Below are 20,519 nucleotides of genomic sequence, written 5' to 3'. Positions count from 1 at the left end.
GAGCTAAATGCAAAGAAAGATTAGTGTACTTCAAGGCTTAGCAACAGAAACTATCCAAAAAATAAACATACAGGGGCTTCCCTGGTGGTGCAAGTGGTTGAGAGTCCGCCTGCTGATGCAGGGGACACGGGTTCGTGCCCCGGTCCGGGAAGATCCCACATGCCGCGGAGCAGCTGGGCCCGTGAGCCATGGCCGCTGAGCCTGTGCGACGGGAGCCTGTGCTCTGCAACGGTAGAGGCCACAATAGTGAGAGGCCCGCGTACCACACACACAAAAACAAAACAAAACAAAAAACATACAGAAAGGAAAAAGATAAAACACACAAAAAAGGCCAGGTTATCTGCCCAAGGTAACACCGCTGGCAAGGGGCAGAGCTAGAACCTTCCAGGCCAAACCCATGGACTACACCTTCATGCTCTAACACAGGATGGGCAGCCTTCATGAATGCTGTCCTGCTTTCCTCTGGAAAAGGGGTAAGGAAGGAGGCAAGACAGCAATAACCAGTTTGCATGCCCATCAAACCCCACTTCCTGTCATCTTGGCACACATGTGACTGGTTACTGACAGGACCTTGGCATAATTTACAGTCATTTTATATCACTGCCTGATTTTACTGTTAAAATCCCTACCAATTATTTGTTATTGGTGTGTTTTTTTTTAATGCCATCAGTTTTCTTCTTAGCCCATGAAGTCCATGTGTCAATTAGGGGGGTGAGGGATGCCCAAACTTTTCAGGCAAGATGTGTTTATCCCAAGAGTGTTCACAGCATAGTGCTATACTCGTCTGGAAGGATATACTCCAAAATATTAACAACGCTTGAGGGTTTGTGATTTTTATTTTCTCCTTCTTTGCTTGTCTTTTTAAATTCTCTACAATGAATATGGCTTCATTTTTTAACAAGGAAAGAAAACACAAATTGTTATTCCACAATCAAGTTGCTAAAGACAATTTTCAGGCAAGCCAGGTGAGTTCAGCAGGCTGCTTCCGGCCCAGGGGCGTATGTGTGCTTGTGTCTATTCCAAATCCTTCATTTTACTCAGAAGGAAGCCAAGACCACAGAAGCAAGGCCTCAAAACTGCGTGCGCACCATTGCTGGTCGCCACCCTGCTAATGGCATTATAATGAGACAAACCAGATGCAAATGAGGGCAAAAGTAATTAAAGGTAGAGCCGAGCTTGGCCTAATTGGCTCCACCTGGTAGAGGAGGGCGTTTTGTTTTGGTTTTGTTTTGTTTTGGAGGGACTGGGTCTCAGAAACAGACTCTAAGTCAGAAATGGAAAGGTAATGGGGAGTGCAGCACGGACCCAGAATGCCTCCCAGGAACTCGGGTCAAGGGCATCCAAGCAGCACCTCACACGGCTCGGCATCCACATCCTCGCCTGCTCTGCCCACCGGCTTGGCTGCCTGGGAGAAAACTGGGACTGGAAAGACCAGGCACCCCCCTCTGCTGGAGCCCAGGTTACTGGACCCACCCATTCACCCCCAGCTGTGACCTCCAGAGGTCATTCACTTCTGTTTCGGGGCCTCAATGATCCGGCCCCCCACCCACCAGCTGTGTGCCTTGGGCAGAGCACTTGACCATGACGGTGGTAATAACAACAATCTAACACAGTACATGGAAAGGACTTTAATGTAGACAGTTGGACTCCCCTATACTCTCTCTGACCTTTCTTGAGCTCAGTTTCCCCACCTGTAAAGTGCGGATGATAAAGAGAACCCGCCTCACAGGAACGTGGCCTCTTAAGCAGTTAGCACAGGGCCTGGCATGTGGCGCTTAACCCACGTTAGTTATTATTAGTATTTAAACTCAGTAAGTCAGTCAGTCCATCACTCATCAAACAGCTACTGATCACTTACCAGGTGTACGGAATCTGTTTCAGAAGCTGAGTGTACAACAGTATCAAAACCAAGTCAGTCCCCACTGTCACAGAGCTTATATCCTGGTAAATGTTTATGGAATATGTCACTAAAGAAAGGAAGAAATTAAAATTTTAAAGCACAAATTACGCAGCAATACTATAGATCTGGGAGTGACCAACTAGGGGAAATGATGGTGGGGACATCATTTAGGCTTCCTGGAGCAATGATATCCGACTGTGACTAGGAGGTATACTGGGCAGAAGGAAGATTCTATACTGAATGAACAGAAGGTACGAGGGTGAGAAGGCATTCCGCAGAGAGGGGGGAGGAAGGAGTGTATTTCTCCTGAAACACAAAGAATGAAATTGAGGCCATAAACCAGTGAAATAACCCCAGACCAAGAGGTGGGCTTTATCTCTTTCTAGGATGTCTATTTTTCTATTCAGTCCAAGAAAAAAGAAAACATTTAGACAAGTCACTCTCCGCCGAGGTAGAAGCATCATTACCCACTCAAGCAAAGCAAAATGACCAAGTTGCCTGATGAAAACTGTAATTAGAAACTTAAAACAGAGCAGTTTTCAGAACCAAAGTGGCATTTAACAAAACAAGCCACCTGTCAGCTTCCAGGAAGGGGAGGAGCTGAACACCAACGGAGACACTGATTGAAAAACTGCAGGACGAGAATCACAACGCCGAGACAGCCCTAAAAAGTGACAATGACAACGATAAGTGTTATGTCTGGCCTAGTCCTCTAAGGAGGGAGCTGAAGCACTCCAAGTACTCCTGTTCTGTTTCTGGGCCTTTGTTTCCTACCGAACAATAAAAAGGAAATGAACAAAACTCATGAATCGATACTTGGCGTTTTCAGGCAATTGTCTTTGCAATGACTTATGAGAGGAAAGCATCCTGCAGGGGATAAAATCAGGTGGAGCAAATAAAACATTATCTCGTATGGAGGTCTCCAGAGAGACATGGGCCACTTTTAGAACCAGGGAATGGATCCTCTTGCAGCTATGACCCTGTATCGCTGATGAAGCTTTTCCCAGTAGTGATGGCTAGTAAGGGGTGGCTTGGGGGGACTTTAGAAACATCCTCCTCCACCCACCCCGGCAAAATTGTCATCAGCCTCACCTTCCTCAAAGCCACCTGGGGCAAGGACTGCGGGCTGCCTACCCGATATCCACTGTCCCTCCTTCCCTATGTGCCAGTTAAGCAACCACGTTTCCCAGCTTTCCCCACAAGTAGGGGAGGCCCAACAGCATTAAGCAGAAGTCATTTGGGGCGAAAGCTGCTTAAAGAAAGCTTATGATCCTTAAAGTTTTACATCCTTATAGAATTCAGCTGTGAAATGCACTCTCTTCCCTTCCCCCTTCTGCATCTATCTGCCTGAAATACAGATGTGATGGCTGGAGCACTAGCCGCAATACGTTGATAGATACCATGAGGCAATCATGAAGACAAGAAGCCGTGTACTGAGGATGGCAGAGCAAAAAGAAAACAGCAGCCTGAGCTCCCAACTGCTATGGAATCATCACACTAGCCTTGGACTAGACTGCTTACTTCTAGACTTGTGTGGGATAAGAGAAAAACGTTATGGAAGTCAGTCTTGTCTAGGTTTCTTTTCTTTATGCAGCCAAGTCTAGTTCTACCTGAGACACTATCCCAAGGAAACCTACAAATTCCATAAAAACAGAGCAAGACAATGCCTCCAACCCCCTTCCAACAAAACCACCAAACCCCTCCTACATAAAAATTCTGGTGTTACCTCCACTTCCCACATCACTCCAGATGCAAGATCATCTGTTTTTGCTCCCCAAACCCTCTCTTGTCAGAATTCATCTCTTATTTCTGGGGACCTGCCCCTCTGCATTCTCAATTCAGAATGTTTGGATGGGGCTGCTCCCACCTTACGTCCTCCCTTCCAGGAAAGGGCATGTGACCATGGCTAGGCCTATCAGAGTTCTAACTCTCCCCCCACCCGCCCATGCCACTCAAGTCCCCAGAATTCGTTTAAGTGAGGCCTGCCACCCAAGCTGGGCCATCAGAATTAATCTGGAAACATCTGTGCGTGCAGTCAGTAAGGACACCCTCAACTGCATTTGCAACTTTTAAGTCTTTTCATTAATCTGCAATCAATATGGAAATGTATGTGTTATACCTGGGTGGTGAGTACATTGGGTGATGGGTACCTTACTTCCTGGACTTCTCCAGCAAGTCCTGATTTTAAAATATCAAAGCTTTGGTCACTGTCCCTGGAGCATCTTCCTGGTGCTGGCAGTACCGAGTGCTTAGCAAGGGCCAGGTACTGGGGCTACCTGTTCGGATTTTTATTTAAAGGTGAGGAAACTGGCTAATCACACAAATATTGTTCTACCAGCATAACGGACTACAAAGCTTTCAAAGAGATTTACTCTACAATTATCACCATAATTATTCACCCACTTTCAGAAATTAATGTACAGGTGTTCTGCTAACGGTCCCTGACCTTCCACAGCCTGGATGCCCCTCAAACTGCATCTCCAACCCAAAATAATGTCAACAATTGCCTGGTACTTCATATATGTCATCTCTTTTATACTTCAAAATATGCTAGGAAGTCAACATTATTATCTCTCTGTTCAAATGAAAACACTGAAGCTCTGAGATTAAAACTCATTCCAAGACTTCGGAGCTGGTAGATGATAGGGCTGAGGTTCAACCCAGATTCCCCCCAACTGGAAAACGTGTGCCTGCCTTTTGCCTCCAAGCCCTGCTATCGCCTTCTCCATGCTCCTTCTCAAGGCAAAGGCTTCTCTTTACCGTGGAAGGAGGAGCCTTCATTGAGGAAGAAGAAAACGTCTACAGCACGCCTGGTCCACACACACCACTGCTACTGAGAAGCGGTGAGCCAGCGCTTCTGTTTGTCCCCAGCTGATGTCCAGTTCCAAGCACCTCATGCTCTGACCCGGCTCCTCATGTGGTCCATGACTGGGTTTCGGTCACCCACCAAAGACAGGGGCACAGAGTGGGTTTTTCTCAGGATGAAGTTAAGGGGTAGAGTCGAACCAATCAAGCCAGGCATCCCAGGCAGAGGCTGCCCCTACCAAGCACCTCTCGGTCACCTGCCATACACCACCTCTGAGGCCCAGAGGGATGCAGCGTATCTCATCACCTAGAACATTTCCGGGAGAATCAACTCAGGGCACTGGGGGAAGCGTGCACTTGGCTTACATCTGGGTAGGAATTTTGGCTCAGCCACTTTAGAGGTGGATGACTGTAACGATTAATTTCTTGTGTCAATGAGATTCAAGGTATCTACCACAGGCCAAGAATCAAGGAGTACTGACACATTTGAAACACATTAGCACACATCACTTCATCAATCTGAAGGCAGTGGTTCCAAGTGGCCAAGCACTGGGATTTTTTAGAACTCCCCAGGTGACTGAATATGGAGCCAAGATTGAGAAGCACTGCTCCTCCTGGGGGAAGATGGGAGAGTGGTTTATAAGGAAACTAGTGGGGAAGAGCTCTCTCTTCAGTTGGGTTGCTGGGAAGATTAAACCAAGAGCTGCTGGCAGCTTTCTGCCAGCATAAGAACACCTGCCTGAAAATGGAGCCAACACATGGGGGGCGGGTGTAAAGCTGGGGCACACCAGCTCACAGGAGCCCAGTGCATGTACCTCTTCCCAATTCTGCGTTCAGTGACATCGTGTTGACAGCTTGAAATCAGCCACAATGGAGCACCGCCACCATGGACATCAGCAAGCACTTTAAATCAGAGCCTTCTTCCCTTAGAGAGCTAGCTGTTAAACATTCACCAGCACCACACTGCCAATATTTGTGGGCGAGCGGGAAGGGAGACAGAGTCGAGAAATGAAAAAAATCAAAACCAAAAAATCCTCCTAATGATATTGTTTGAGGCCCTGGATCAAGCCATTCCTGAAGACAGGCACTCCTGGACTTCCATTGTTTTCATTTAAAAAACATTGAATTGGACTTTATGACTCTTGTAGTCAAAACATCTCTGAATGATGAAACCCTGGAAGAGTCAAAGTCATGTGCTAACTGTAGTCACAAGGAGCCAAAACTGTATGTGATCAGAAGAATCTGGTTGGAGGCACAACTGAAGGAAGCGGTTACACAGGGTACAGCACATTATCTGTAGCCCTAGAATGAAGACCCGTGACCTCGCCCACTGCTGAGCTCTCCCTGGCTGCCGTGGGTTTTCAATCACCTAAATGCCAGGAGGCCAGGTCCTACAATAGCTCCTCTTGGATTTCTGTTCATTCATGTTATACATTTTTTTTTTTTTTTTTTTTTTTTTTGCGGTCTCACTGTTGTGGCCTCTCCCGTTGCAGAGCACAGGCTCCGGACGCGCAGGCTCAGCGGCCATGGCTCACGGGCCCAGCCGCTCCGCGGCATGTGGGATCTTCCCGGACCGGGGCACGAACCCGTGTCCCCTGCATCGGCAGGCGGACTCTCAATCACTGCACCACCAGGGAAGCCCCATGTTATAAACTTTAATGGAGCACATCCCTTGGGTCAAGCACTGTGCAAGGCACTGTGAACACAGCCGGGAAGAACAACAGGTAAGGTCCCTGCTCCTGTGGACTGTACACTGCAGGGTGGAACACAGACAGTGAACAAGGAAGGGAATAAACAACCAGATACTGTGAGGTACTGATAAAGCTGCTGTGATGAAGATAAAGGAAGTAATGGAACAAAGAAAGAAGGAGAGGCAGGGAGGTCAGAGGAGTTGACATCTGAATGGAAACTGCCTCACAAGGCAGAATCAGCCATTCAGAGATTGAGGGAGAAGCTTTCCAGCAGAAGGACAGCAAGTGCAAAGGCCCTGATGTATTACTTAGTCAAGCCCGGTGTGGCCGGGGCCGAGAGAGGGAACAAGAGGGTGAGGGGAGGTGGGGCTGGAAAGTAGGGAAGAGCCAGATCACACCAAGTACCGCAAGCCATGGTCAGAAAGTCTGGACTGAGTTTTAAACAGCAGAGTGATGAGACCTTAACAGTGTTTCCACGAGGTCCCACGCTTATCCCACTAGAACCAGACACAGACACATACACACAAGACTCATGACCTTGCTTTCCTTGCAACCAAAGTAGCCTGCCTCAAACAAAGACATCTCTACCTCCGTGCACACAGCAGGCAAGAACGTGCGGCCACCCAAGGGGAGGCGCCAACACCTGCGGTGACTGAAACTGAAGGACAAAAGGGTACACAGCACGGCACGCACCCTTGAAACATGCGAGCTCCAGGAATCCTCTCGCCCATGACCGTCCATCTTCACAGCATTAGGCTTCTCAACTGTCCCTCCCCACTTTCTGGGAGCCCAGGGAAACTGAGACCCCAGGGAGGGCATGAAGCAGAGGCAGCAGTGGAGTGGGCATCAGTGGGCATGACACACGCAGGCAGAGACATGACACGGGAGACAGGCTGATGACTTCCTTTTTTTGTTTCTTTTTTTTCTTAAATTTTAAAAACTGTTCCCAAGCCTCCCTCATCTGTCAAGTTCCTCCCACTGGATCTCCTACCCTCACTGCCAATTACTCTGATTGCCACCAGCAACAGGCCATTTCTTCTCCCTCTGCCCCTGAGCCTACGGCAGGTGAATTAAATGGCGATGCCGACAAGCACTTGCGGTGTTAAAATCCATCACCACGGAACAGGACTGCGGTGGCCGGGACAGGTGATGCCAGTGGAGTGGACCTAATGAGACAGAGGGCGGCCGGGAGGAAGGGCCTCACACCACAGAGACAGACACTGTGGATTGGGAAAGACTCCAGAGAAATAACAGTGCTTCATGAAGACAGAATGGACTCTGCACCCAGTAAAGAGCTAATTTTTTGCCGTGGAGCATACGAGCTTTGTTAACCCAACTCAAGCTCAAAAACAGGGGCAGGGGAGGTTGGTGAATTACTGCTCCTGTTAATAGTACGTTCGGGGCTGAACAGTCACGCCAGGCACTGCTGGATTCAGGGGCTCGAAGGACACGATCAGCCCCTGATTCCTCTCTGCCTCTCAGCCCAGCTTCTCTCTCCGTGTGACGGCCTCATGCCCAGGCTCCACCTGGAGACAAGGTAACCACAGTGGCCCCAGCCTTCCAGGCCCAACAGGAAAGAAAGAACTCTTGACAGCCTAGTAGAGTCCCGAGACCCGGCTGGAGCCAGTCAGCTGAGGTCAAGTGCAGAACGGAGGGTGGAGCCTCACCTACCTCACTGGGCTGACCCTGAGCGAGGACGCTGGTCTGATGAAAACTGGAGCACGTGGGACCTGACACCGTGAGGCCGCAGATGTCCACCGTGCACAGGCAGACAGGAGAGGCAACCGGAGCCGTGTGACAAGGGCAGACTCATGCACTTCCGGAATCCCACGTTCAGCTGCCCCTGGTAGGAGAACCTCTTCCTTAATACAGAGAGCAAGCTCCAACTCACAGGCTAATGCTCCTTGGGAGAGCCTGGGAGAAGCCCAACATGCAGCAAAGCATTCATGAGAATAGCCCCACCCCCGCCGCGGGACACTCAGAGAACCCAGACTCCCCAGCTGCACACGCAACAATGACCACACCCAAACAGTAACACCAAGGGTCCACCGGACAGTAAGGCCACAACCATACAGCTCTGGAGGCTTCGTCTCCAATGTCCAGAGCTGGCTGGTGACAGGAATCATCCACCAGGGCTGACACAAGTGACCCCCGGGGTGGGGTGAGTGTGACCTGGGACAAGGACTTCCCTGTCTTGGCCAAACACACCTTGCACAAAGGGGTGTGGCAGAGGGGTGGTGTGCTTTCCTGTCCCAGATGTGGCTGCAAATCAAAGACCACAGCTCTCCCTTGAGGTCCCAAGTTTGTCCACCAGGTGACCTTTGACCAAGAAAACCAACCTTTAAGACATCAACCTCCCACCACAAGCTCCATAAGATGATTAGATGATCCCCATGTCCATCCAGGCAATACCTCAACTTAACTGAATATTTATATGAGCTCCCTATGGCTGCTGTAACAAGTTACCATAAACTTAGTGGCTTAAAATAACACAGATTTACTATCTTGAAGTTCAGGGAGTCAGAAGGCTCAAATGGGTCCTATAAGCTAGACTCAAGGTGTCAGCAGGACTGCATTCCTTCAAGAGGCTCTAGGGGAGAACCTGTTTCCTTGTCTTTTCCAGTTCCTGGAGGATGCCCGCATTCCCTGGCTTGTGGCCCCTCCTTTATCTTCAAAGTGCATCACTCCTACCTCTGCTCCTGTTGTCACTCCTTCTCCCTCTCCAACCCTCCTGCCCTTCTCTTAGAAGGGCCCTTGTGATTACACTGGGGCCATGTGGATAAACCAGGATAATCTCTCCATGTCAAGATTCTTAATCACATCCGAAAAGTCCCTTTTGCCATGTAAGGGGGTATATTCACAGATTCTGGGGATCACGACATGGACATCTTTGGAGGACCAACATTCTGTCCACCACAGCATTTTCTAGATCCCAGCATGTTATCTGAATTACACCTCTTAACAGCTAATCCCCACAACAACAACAAGCTATAAAGTATATACTATTTTAATAAATCCTAATTTTACAATTGTTCAAAGGGGCCAGGAGAGGTAAAGTGAGATAGTAAAAATAGTAATAATAATAATTATAACATTTATTGAGTGGCTACTACATATCAGACATTATTCTAAAGGCTTTCCATGTACTCATCTATCTCATCTTCCCCCAAAACCCTATAAGGAAGGTACTATTTCAATTCCCCTTTTACAGAGAAAGAAACTGGGGCACAGAAAGTTACATGGCCTCTAAGTCAGTAGCCCTGGGCAGTGCTCAGTGTCTTTGGCACAGAGGTCATTCATTCACTAACATTCATCATGACGTGCAAGAAGAGTGTAGAATGCACAGTGTTTCCCAAACGTTTTGGCCGTGACTACCTTTTTCATGGAGACATGTACACGGAATAGGATGAAGTGACCCCCTTGGAGAACAGTCGCAGCTACAGGTGAAATAAGCCTTCCTTCCACTGACACAGCCTTTCTCCAGATGGACAGGTGTAATGGAGGAGGTGTCCACTCACTGACCCACACTCCTGCCCCAGCCCCACTGCCCTGGCCTCTCCCTCAGGAGGCACCAGCAGCTGCGGTCATCACAGCTCTTAGCGAAGGGCCGCCACCTTGGCCCATGTTTCCACGGGGAGACATCCATCATAATATGCTCTGGGCCTCACTCCCCACCTCCCACCCGACTGGTGAGATCCTGAATCAAATGGAGATGATGTATTAAAAAGGGAAACAGCTCCACGGACTGTCTTCCCTCTTGGTCCCCGCTGGGTGAGTGTAATTCTGCAGATCCAACAATGCCTCACAGTGGGGGGCCCTGGGTCTACACCTGGGAGGCAATGTATTGGGGAGTGTGATTCTGGCTTCAGGTCAAGCTGGAGTTTCCAATCAACTGACAGTAATAAAAATGTTATTTTGGGGGCTTCCCTGGTGGCGCAGTGGTTGAGAGTCTGCCTGCCGATGCGGGGGACGCGGGTTCAAGCCCTAGTCTGGGAAGATCCCACATGCCGCGGAGCAACTAGGCCCATGAGCCACAACTACTGAGCCTGCGCGTCTGGAGCTTGTGCTCCGCAACAAGAGAGGCCACGATAGTGAGAGGCCCGCACACCGCGATGAAGAGTGGCCCCCGCTCGCTGCAACTAGAGAAAGCCCTCGCACAGAAACGAAGACCCAACACAGCCAAAAATAAATAAACACAATTCTTTTAAAAAAATGTTATTTTGATCACTTTTTGTCTGATTCCTACATCGGTGTTTCATAGAGAATTTGGGGGGAAAGAATAGCCATGATTAATTATAACCTCAGAACTGAAACAAAGTTACCTACTAACCTCTTAAAGTTTGTCAACAGTCTATTCTAAAGGTCCATTTTAAGCTGATTTTTTTTTCTTAATCCTGAAGGCACTTCCCACAACAACTATGAATATAATGATCCCAATATAGCCCTCAGCCATCTATTCAGCCCTGAAGGCATTTGGGGCTTAAATGACTCTTCACTCTTTCCCCTACTGATGAGCTCAGTTTCATAAACCATCTGTCATCCAAAAGACAGAAAAATTTTTATCCTCAAACTAAAAGGTTTCTTTCGTGGAAAATGCATTCTGAATTCCCACCTGAATCTGGGAAGCTAGTACACATCTCTATGTCCACCTAACGTCAGGAGCCAAGGAAATCCTACATCAGAAAGAAAGGACTCTCCCTCTCCAACCTCTCCCTGCCCCTGCTCCTCCAACTCCCCAGAAACCCCAAGCCCCCCCTAGCCTGGCCAGGACACCCCAAGCTACCAAAGCCTGACGAGGGCACCCCAAGGCACCCCAACCTGGCCAGGGCACATACTCAATAGTTCTCAACAAACTGAGTCAGCATCTGGCTGGGGTTGAGGAATGAGCCCCAATTCCTTTGAGTAGTAGATGACACACTTAAAAATTAGGTGAAAGCTCTGGAAAGGCCAGAGTGCAATTTTTGAAAGCATGCCTTTTAATGAGGCTGCTTCCTAGTGTCTGGCATACAGCTGGTGCTCACGAATATTACTTAAGTGGAAGAAGGAATAAACTGCAGGACTTAAACAAGCAAACGCAGGGCATCGGCCAGTATGTGCCTGCATCTGAGGGCTTTCATAAAGACCTCCCACTAAGGATGACTCACAGATAAGGTAAATGGTCCTAAACGACCCAGTAAGAAACCGAGGGGTAAGGGACAGCAAAGAAATAGCAAAATGTGCTTCATTATCTCTGCTCTGTTCCATTTAAGGGCTATCTCATACCTAGCTTTGGCTCAGAGCATTCAGGCTGGGTCTTAGGAAAAGGGACTCTGGCTGCCGTGAGAAACCATTCTGTACGCTGTAGGTTCTGTGTACCCGTTTTGGGGGGACTCATTCCAAAAATGCTCCTACTCAGAAATGTACTTTATAGTATTGTGGTTTTTAAACCAAATGCAAGCCCAGTGGTGCTTCCCACACCCTCTGGTTTAATTTTCTTACTGCATCAAATCAAAGCTCTGTGTGGGTAGAGTGTAGATTTCTCAAGAGGTGATGGCGTGGTCCATGGATCAGCTGCAGGAGAGTCACGTATCTAGACATGCGAATCTAGAGCCTCAACCCAGATCTCCTGAGAAGCATATTTAACAGGCGCCCCAGGAAAAGCCTCTGCACGCTAGTTTAAGAACTTCATAAGGCAAAGAAGAGGGATTTGGAAGAAAATAACCCAAGTTCATTTCCACCCCAGATCCATGGACAAGCCCCCTTAAGCTCTCCTGAGCCTCCAATAATGAATTTTTTTTAATAGAGGGAACATACCTACTCATCACAGCGCTACTGAATCAAATGTGAATATACTTGAACTTGCTTGGAAAGGGTAAAGGGCTAAACATATACTATTCATTTGAAACATACAGTGAATGGAATGAATGACTGTAAAAGCCAGGTGCTGGGGGAACAAAGCTGAGAAGAAGTGAAGAGGCAGAAGGTCAGGGCAGACGTAACTCCACGTAATGAGATGGGTTCCGGGAGACACGAGCAGTATCTGTATGAAGAGGGGGATGAGCCCTCACATCAAGACACGATTAACTCTGCAATGGAAACCCCCAGACCGGTAACTGTTACAGACCTAGCAAGAATGAGGCGAGGTATGTTATCCAAAAAATCAACATGTTGAACCTGATCGAGCACAAAAGCTCCAAAGAAAATTCAAGTCTTTATGATATTGCTACGCAAGCCAAATCCAGACTCCGATCTTATCTCTCTCTCTCTGACACAGAAAAATAACTACCATTGACTGAGCACCAACTATACACCGGGTGCCATACTAGAAGCTTTGCAGTCATTGTTTTCGAAAATCCCACAACAGCCCTCGTGACATTGGTGTCATTTCCTCTTACACTAGTGTGGCGTTTCCTCTTCCAGATGGCAAAGTAACTCCAAGAGGTCAAGTCATGGAGGGTGCACCGGAAGTCAAATCCAGGTCTGGTTGACTCCCAAGACCTGTGAGCGTGGAGCATCCACCTCTCTGTTAAAATGTCCACACTCTGAGAGCTCATTTTTAAGAAAATCTTGTAATGGTCAGTTGGTTGAAGTTTGCAAGACCCTCGAGCCAAAGGTAATTAACTATCCCTTCTTCAGGCTGACCTGAGAAACATTTTAGTAGAGGCATGACAGTTAAAGTGCAGGCAAAACGCACAGGGAGGAAGCATATAGCACTACTTTATTCAGTGAGATCTTGGTCAAACGATCATTTTTCTATCTACCTGTATTTCTGATTAAGAGTATTAATAATAATAGCTAAAATCTACTCAGTACTCACTCTAAGTAGGCATTATGCTAAGATGTCTACATGGACTGCCTCATGAGGTAGGCACTGTCAACTAACCTCATTCTACAGATGAGAAAACTGAGGTACACAGAGATTAAGAAATTTAACCAGAGCTGGGGTTGGCGCCTGATCAGCCTAAGTCCATAGCTCTGATTCTCCGCCACTCTGGCGTTCTGTTGCTTTCACCCCTGGCCTGATGTGACTCAATCGTGCTGAAGGTTCACTACCTTGCAAATGTTTCAAGACTCTAGACATAAAACTCCCTAAGTACACAAACTCATACAGTATTGCTAATAATCTGGCAAGTAAGTCTTATAATATTATGCATTTAGCAAGAATACAGAGCAGGGTTTTCCATTTAATTGATTTTCTGGAACCCTAGCCAGCCCCGTTCTTCTAATTCATCTGCACGTGCACTCATCCCATGCTGAGTGTCTGCTATGCCAGGCACAGGGGCGATGAAGATGAAAAGGTGTGGCCCCCTCCCCACCCAGGCTCCGTCTGCCCCTCACCTTCAGCTGTTTGACCTTCTCTTTTCAGCATCTGGACAGCTCCCACGTATTTCTTCAGTTGGACTTTGAGCACCTCGTTTTCTCTGCAGGTACAAGAACGTTAGAAAAATATATTTAAAAATTGGCAACTTAGACCCAAGGAAGGAGGAGAATCTGTGTAAAGAAAAATACACAATGTGCATCTTATAAATATTAATATATTCTGTTTTAGAGATCATCGCTGGAAAAGACTACGTTAGCAAAGGCACGTTTGCAGAATGCCTTCGAGAACTGTTCATTCGTGATGGAAATAAGCATTAATTGGTTGCGGTGCCCACAGATTCAGGATGCTGACATGTGTTGCCCTCAGGCTATTTGAATCAATCTGTTAGAGGCCTGTTCTGTGCCAGGCACTCTGTAGCATCCTCTCCATTTACAGAAGCACATAATAGGTACTGTTTACTTGGGGAACACTCAGTATTTTTATTAACTACTACATGTACTGAAAACTTCCTATTCGCCAGGCATCACGTGAAGTCTTTATGTATCTCATTTAATCCTTCCAAGATATATATTATCACAACACCCACTTTACAGATGAGGAAAGTGAGGTATAATGAGAAGCAGCTGACCAACTCCAGCAGCACCCCATGTAAGACTGCAGAATGAAACGTGGAACTCAGGTGATGACAAGACCCCACTCTACTAAATTCACTCCCCAGGTACCCCAGCTGCAGAACAGGACATGAGGGTCAGAGAGAAAACTACCATTTGTTGAGTATTTACCCACATAGCTCAGACTTTACACATGTGACCTCACTGAATCAAGCACACGTGTATTCATTCACCCATTCTTCATTCGATGGTAACACTGAATAATGTTAAGTACCTAATGATATGTCAGGCACAATGACCCTGTAGAATTCTCCTCATTTTGCAGGAGAGGAACTGGGGCATGGAAAAGGGCACATGGCCAATGCCAAGGTCATACGTAAGGCTCACGGCCCGGACACAAGCCCAGGTCTCTCTGCCTTCCCTGTCTCTTTTGGGATTCAGAACTGGTTTCTCACTGGCTACCCCAGAGACAGGTGCCTCTTCCACATCTTCTCTTCCTGCTCCTCCCCCAACAAGGTCTTGAGCCTGTGTGCTCTTACACATGCTGGAATATTTCCTCACAAAGAAAAGAGCTTTAAGATTGGGTGTCTTTTATGACTATAAAAAATAAAACGCTCATTGCAAAATACTCAAACCATCAGAAAACATTTAAGAAGAAATGTAAAAAATCCACTAAAAATTCAACACCTTGAAATAAACCCCACTATCATTTTTCTATCTGTCCTATCAGCTCCCTCTCCAGGCATGCACACACATACACACACACTGTATATAATTATTCACAGATGAAACACCTTTCACACTCTTCTAAATTTTTTTGTTTGAAGTCTTTTCTCCTTTGTTTACTGTCACACTCATCCTTCCCCATGGTAACCAACGTTAAAAACCTGGTACACACATTTCACGCCTCCTCCATGCTCACATAGTCACTACAAACCTGGTACACTTAAACAGAGTTTACTTTATGAAACCAGACCCTATTATAAATTTTTCTGCTACTGGCTTGTCTCATTTAACAATTCACCACGGTAAGCTTCTGACTCCGTCTATTTATGGATGGAGATGCCATTCCTTGGTACGAATATGCCACACATTTGCTCAGTGGAAAAACTGCAGACTGCCCATCACAGGTTCTCTCTGTCTTCGATGCACCTGACTATACCTCAGCCCACAGAGACAGCACTTTGTTTGTATTTTGCTTTTCTGCCCTGTATTTGTCAGAAAGAACGTAAGTACCGACTGCAGACACTACCATATACTTAGGTGTCGCCTGAGATCTGTGCATTCATCTCAGAAGCTGGAGAGAAAGTAAAACATGGAGTCCCTTAATTATCGCCCTCCTCCTAGATAGCCTGTCACAGGTGTTTCTATCCGTGGCCGCACTTTCTCTGTGATACGAAGAGTGAACGTCTGAAGCCAAACAACTAACAAGTCTTGAGAAGGTTTGTGGGAGGGAAAACACTCCCTGATGGACGTGCTGGTACAGCTGGTTTTCTTGGATCCCGTAAGCCGGATCTTGTCATTCATCCCAACCTACTGCTAATCCCCACATGTGAATTCCAGGCACATAGTACCTTAAAACAAGGGAGAGAAAGCAACTGATGTGCATTTCTGTATGGCCTAATTTAACAACGGTTCATGCAGAATGTTGTCCGAGAGGCAGAAGAGGCAGGATCATTCAGGCAGACTGACAGGTGGGTCGTGTCCGTGTCTGGCTGCCAGGTCTCAGCTCGTTTGCTCACACCATCCAGGCCCACCCTAGCTGCCTAGTTCACCTTCAACTCTGTAGCCAGCACTAAGGTAGTCAAGTGGCTGCTTTTCTTCTGGTGTGGAGCCATCTTTTAATAGGATCTTACGACTTTCTAAACATCAGACCTAACAGATAAAGACCAAAAACTTTAATACAAATCCAACTTCCAACGAAATGACGGGACGTCATGGAGAATATACCATGGACGGACATCGTTAGGAACATAAATTCATCCCAGCCAACTTTGTGCCAATGAACTTGTTTGCCTTTTATGGGAAATGAACTTTCAGGTCAGTAGAACTGCTCCTGACTCAAACACCTGGAGGGTACACTGACCGCCCCAGAGAGGCAACTAGCTCCTGACCCCAGGCAAGATGAGGCCTTTTATGTTTTAATTTTTATTTTGAAGTAATTATAGATTCAGAAAGTTGGAAAGATATTACTGAGAGATCCTGTATACCCTTGGCCCAGCCTCCCCCAATGGTTACATCTTCCATAACTACAGTCCGATGGCAAATCCAGGACTCCGACACGGTCACATCGTGTGTGTAGTTCTATCCAGCCTGGTATTTTAACTGATGGTCATAACAATCTGCGATGGGATACAGACTCAGATGACCAAAGCAGGCAGAGAGATGAGGACCATGAGGAACGCAAACCAGCCATAAGACAAGAGGGTCTAAGGGGTGGGAGCTGTGGCCAACCAGAGAGTTGTGGTCCCACCAAAAGGTATTTTTTAAAAACGTAACATGTTAATGGCCCAAGAAAATAATTCCCAGGCTCTGAACGACTAATTTGCAACCAGCAACAGGACTTTAATTTGTAGACAGAGGACCGTATAGCAAGTACCATTCCTGGCGATCAAGTAAGAATGCCATTTTATTTGCCACCTCATGATACAACAGGATGCGTCAAGAGTTAAGAGCATCCTGACTGTGAAAGGCCTCAGAAACCCTCCGAGTGTGCGAACGAGATCGGGATTGTGGCTGACGCTCATCCCAACAGGGGTCTTCAACCCAGCACAAGTCACATCACGGGTGCCCGTCGGTCTGAACAGGCCAGAGGCAAGGTGAGCACAGCGGACCAAACTCTGCCCAGGGCCCCGAGGCATCAGCACCCACCACAGGCCCAGGGAGTCCGGCTTCAGAGCCTGGGTGCCTATCGTGTGTGTGTGTGTGTGTGTGTGTGTGTGTGTGTGTGTGTGTGTGTGTGTGTGTGTGTGTGTGTGTGTACGTGAGCACACACATGTGTGGTAAAGTGAGGGCCACAGAGCCCGGGAGGCTACGCACACAGGTGGGATTGACCAGACTCATCTCTGAGTGCAGTCACAGGGCTCTGACTTTTAACTTTTTTGGTTGCTGTTGTTCAGCTATGTTCTCTAGTTGTCCATAACAAAATAATGTTTGAAAACAAAAGAACACTTCCATTGCCTAGAACTTTTCATTGCTAAGAGTGATGATGAGGCTGCTATGGGGCAGGGCCCCCCTCCACCTGCTCCCCCTCTGGGGGGAGGCACCGTCCACCTCCACGAGCCTGGGAGGATGAGACCTCTGCGGGAGGCAGCACAGGTGGCTGCAGCCCCGTGGGCCAGATCTTAGGGCAACTCTCTCTTCTCCACTGCACGCGGTGCCCCCCTCCCCGGCTCTCGGAGTACACAGCCCAGGTGATCACCCACGACACCTGGCTCCTTCTGCAACCAACAGAGTCTTTTAATCAAATCCTAACACTCCATCTGGAAAACCATCTAGAAAAGCTGGGGGAAGGAGTGCTTTGTTGAAAAGGAAGTGTCAGTGCTCAGAACAGCTGGGCTCTCCCCAAGGATTTAGCCTTTCAGCTGCAATTTCCACATCTGCCTCAAAGGAGGATGTGGATGGGGGATGCCCTCAGCGACTGCTTTACAAGGCTGAAGATGAGAAAGCCATGGGGCGAGGGGGGATGGGGATGGGGTCCAGTCTTTATTTCGTGGCCCAGGCAACTGCGTGGGAATCCAACCCCACTAGGGAAGATAACCCTGCAGAAACACCCCTCCCCGCCGCCTCTTTAGTTATCATCCAGTTCTTTCAACTCTGAAGGGCAGTGGGATCCAACTTCCTCGCAGTTCAATGAAAGGAGAAAAAACGCCAAGAGAATGAACTAAAACAGAATCTCCCAAACGTGGTACATGCTCGAGATCATTTAAGGGGTTCACAAAACTTTTTCTATTTTAACACTTAAGCATTTCTTCCAGTATGTTTTTTAAAAACCGATTTTCCATTAATGGTAGTGATATAAAGAATCCTTTGGAGGGGCTTCCCTGGTGGCGCAGTGGTTGAGAGTCCGCCTGCCGATGCAGGGGACACGGGTTCGTGCCCCGGTCCGGGAAGATCCCACATGCCGCGGAGCGGCTGGGCCCGTGAGCCATGGCCGCTGAGCCTGCGCGTCCTGAGCCTGTGCTCCGCAACGCGAGAGGCCACAACAGTGAAAGGCCGGCGTACCGCAAAAAAAAAAAAAAAAAAAAAAGAATCCTTTGGAAAGAAATGTGAAGGCTTTCAAAAGTGAGTGGACTGAAAGACAAATATTAAGGAATGAGTAACATGGGCGGTACACACGAAGACGGTACACGTGAAGGCACTGCACAGCGACAGATCTGAGGAAGAGAATCTTTGCTTTACATAAAATAAGGTTATAAGGAGAAGATATTTTCTTACAGTGTACTTCCCACACTGTATTCCCGGGGATGACAAACGGCTCTCAGGCAGGGACGGGAGAGTAGAGTTAAGTATGTTTAGGAAACGATGGCGCTAATCAACATTAGGAAAGTTCCCTCTCCCTCCCCCTCCTCCCCAGGGCTCCTCAAGCCTTTAATATATTTATGTACACTGACCACCTACTAACTCCTCAAACCTCACAGTTTGTGAAATGCTGCATTTTCACCTTGGGCACAGCTCTCTATGAGCGGGAGAGAAATCTCGGTGGAAAAGAACCACATCTATGTTAGAAAAACACTGCCCACGTGGACTGTGGCAGAGGTGGGCATTTGAGATGTTTATACCTCCTTGAAATCCCTCTGTGTGAGTTAAGAAGTGAGAAGCAGTTCAGTGCCAAGACCTCCTACGGGTAAAACTGGGGCCTCATTCAAAACCTCCCTACACGTGTAATAGGAAATACGCTTTTCTACCCATAACACGAGAGTATCTGCCTCCGAGTGGGGCTCTGAATGTTCAAGATGTTGCAGACACAACGTGCTCTCGTTCAACCTGCATGGCAACTCTGCGAGAGTTATTACTCTCATTATACAGATGAAGGAACTGATGCTCAGAGAGGCTCAGCGGTCGATCAACGAATTCACGCAGCTATACAAGGCACGGCCACAACGTGCACTTCAGCATCTCCAAGCCCGTGCCTCCTTCCTCCTCCCCGCCACATACTTGGTCTCAGTGGATCATCAACAGCGCCTCACAAGGTTGGTTTTAACTGGGCTCATTTTGCAGATAGGAAAGCTGAGGCCCGCAGAGTGAAACAACATACACACACACCTGGGATTCCAACCCATGTCCTATAACTCCAAAGTCTCTCGCTGCGCTCATATAAATTTAGGGAATTAAATGAACTGGATAAAGTTGAAAACTTAAAGCCTTGAAAGAGTCCACTGGGAAATGAGGGCGGATAAGCATGGGTCTGCAGAATCTCTCGGCTGGTCAGACTGCTGTGCAAATGTGAACGCGATTCTCCTGATCAGCAAGCTTTGTTCAGAGGTTAAGGAACTGTCCTAGGGTTACACAGCCTCTGCTGCCCATCAGCAGACATCTCACAAATGGAAGCAGTTGGTCCGAGGTGAGCTTTCTCCAAATATGAATCAACAGCCTCAAGAACTGTACACCTTTTGACCCAACAACTCCACTTCGAGAAAACTATGCCCAGGAAATAAGAAGGAGCAAAAGGCTCAAAACATAAACATGAGGGCTTCCCTGGTGGCACAGTGGTTGAGAGTCCACCTGCCGATGAAGAGGACTCGGGTTTGTGCCCCGGTCCGGGAAGATCCCGCATGCCGCGGAGCGGCTGGGCCCGTGAGCCATGGCCGCTGAGCCTGTGCGTCCGGAGCCTGTGCTCTGCAATGGGAGAGGCCACAGCAGTGAGAGGCCCGCGTACCGCAAAAAAAAAGAAAAAAAAAAAAAATACACATGAGGATGTTGTGAATGTTATATCAGAAAGAAACTGGTTACAAATTAAATGTCTGACACGGGGGGAGTGAAGAGATAAATTATGGTGTATCCACCAGTAATAGGACACTATGAAGCTGCTGAAGTTGTGATGAATATGCATGTTAATTAACATAGATGAACATTTACAATACACCATTACATGAATGTGGCAGAGTACAAAGAACTCTGTAACCCCTCATGTATATTTATTGGTATATGTTTGCGTTAGAAATATATATATACCACAATGTTAACAGGGCTTATTTCTGAACGATGAAATT

At 47.6% G+C, this 20,519-nt stretch overlaps 1 protein-coding gene across 1 annotated transcript in view; it reads right to left on the bottom strand.

The window, feature by feature from the left end:
• SNX29 (sorting nexin 29) overlaps positions 1-20,519 on the bottom strand; it is a 548,807-nt gene that overhangs the window by 332,368 nt on the left and 195,920 nt on the right. The window contains exon 14 of the mRNA XM_060031763.1: positions 13,714-13,796. Within this exon, the coding sequence (XP_059887746.1) occupies positions 13,714-13,796 (83 nt within the window). The remainder of the gene's footprint in view (positions 1-13,713; positions 13,797-20,519) is intronic.

The sequence above is a fragment of the Delphinus delphis genome, chromosome 15, assembly GCF_949987515.2.
Source record: "Delphinus delphis chromosome 15, mDelDel1.2, whole genome shotgun sequence".
Taxonomy (NCBI): domain Eukaryota; kingdom Metazoa; phylum Chordata; class Mammalia; order Artiodactyla; family Delphinidae; genus Delphinus; species Delphinus delphis.
The sequence above is the reverse complement of the archived record's forward strand: the minus strand, read 5'-3'. Positions and strand labels throughout refer to the sequence as shown.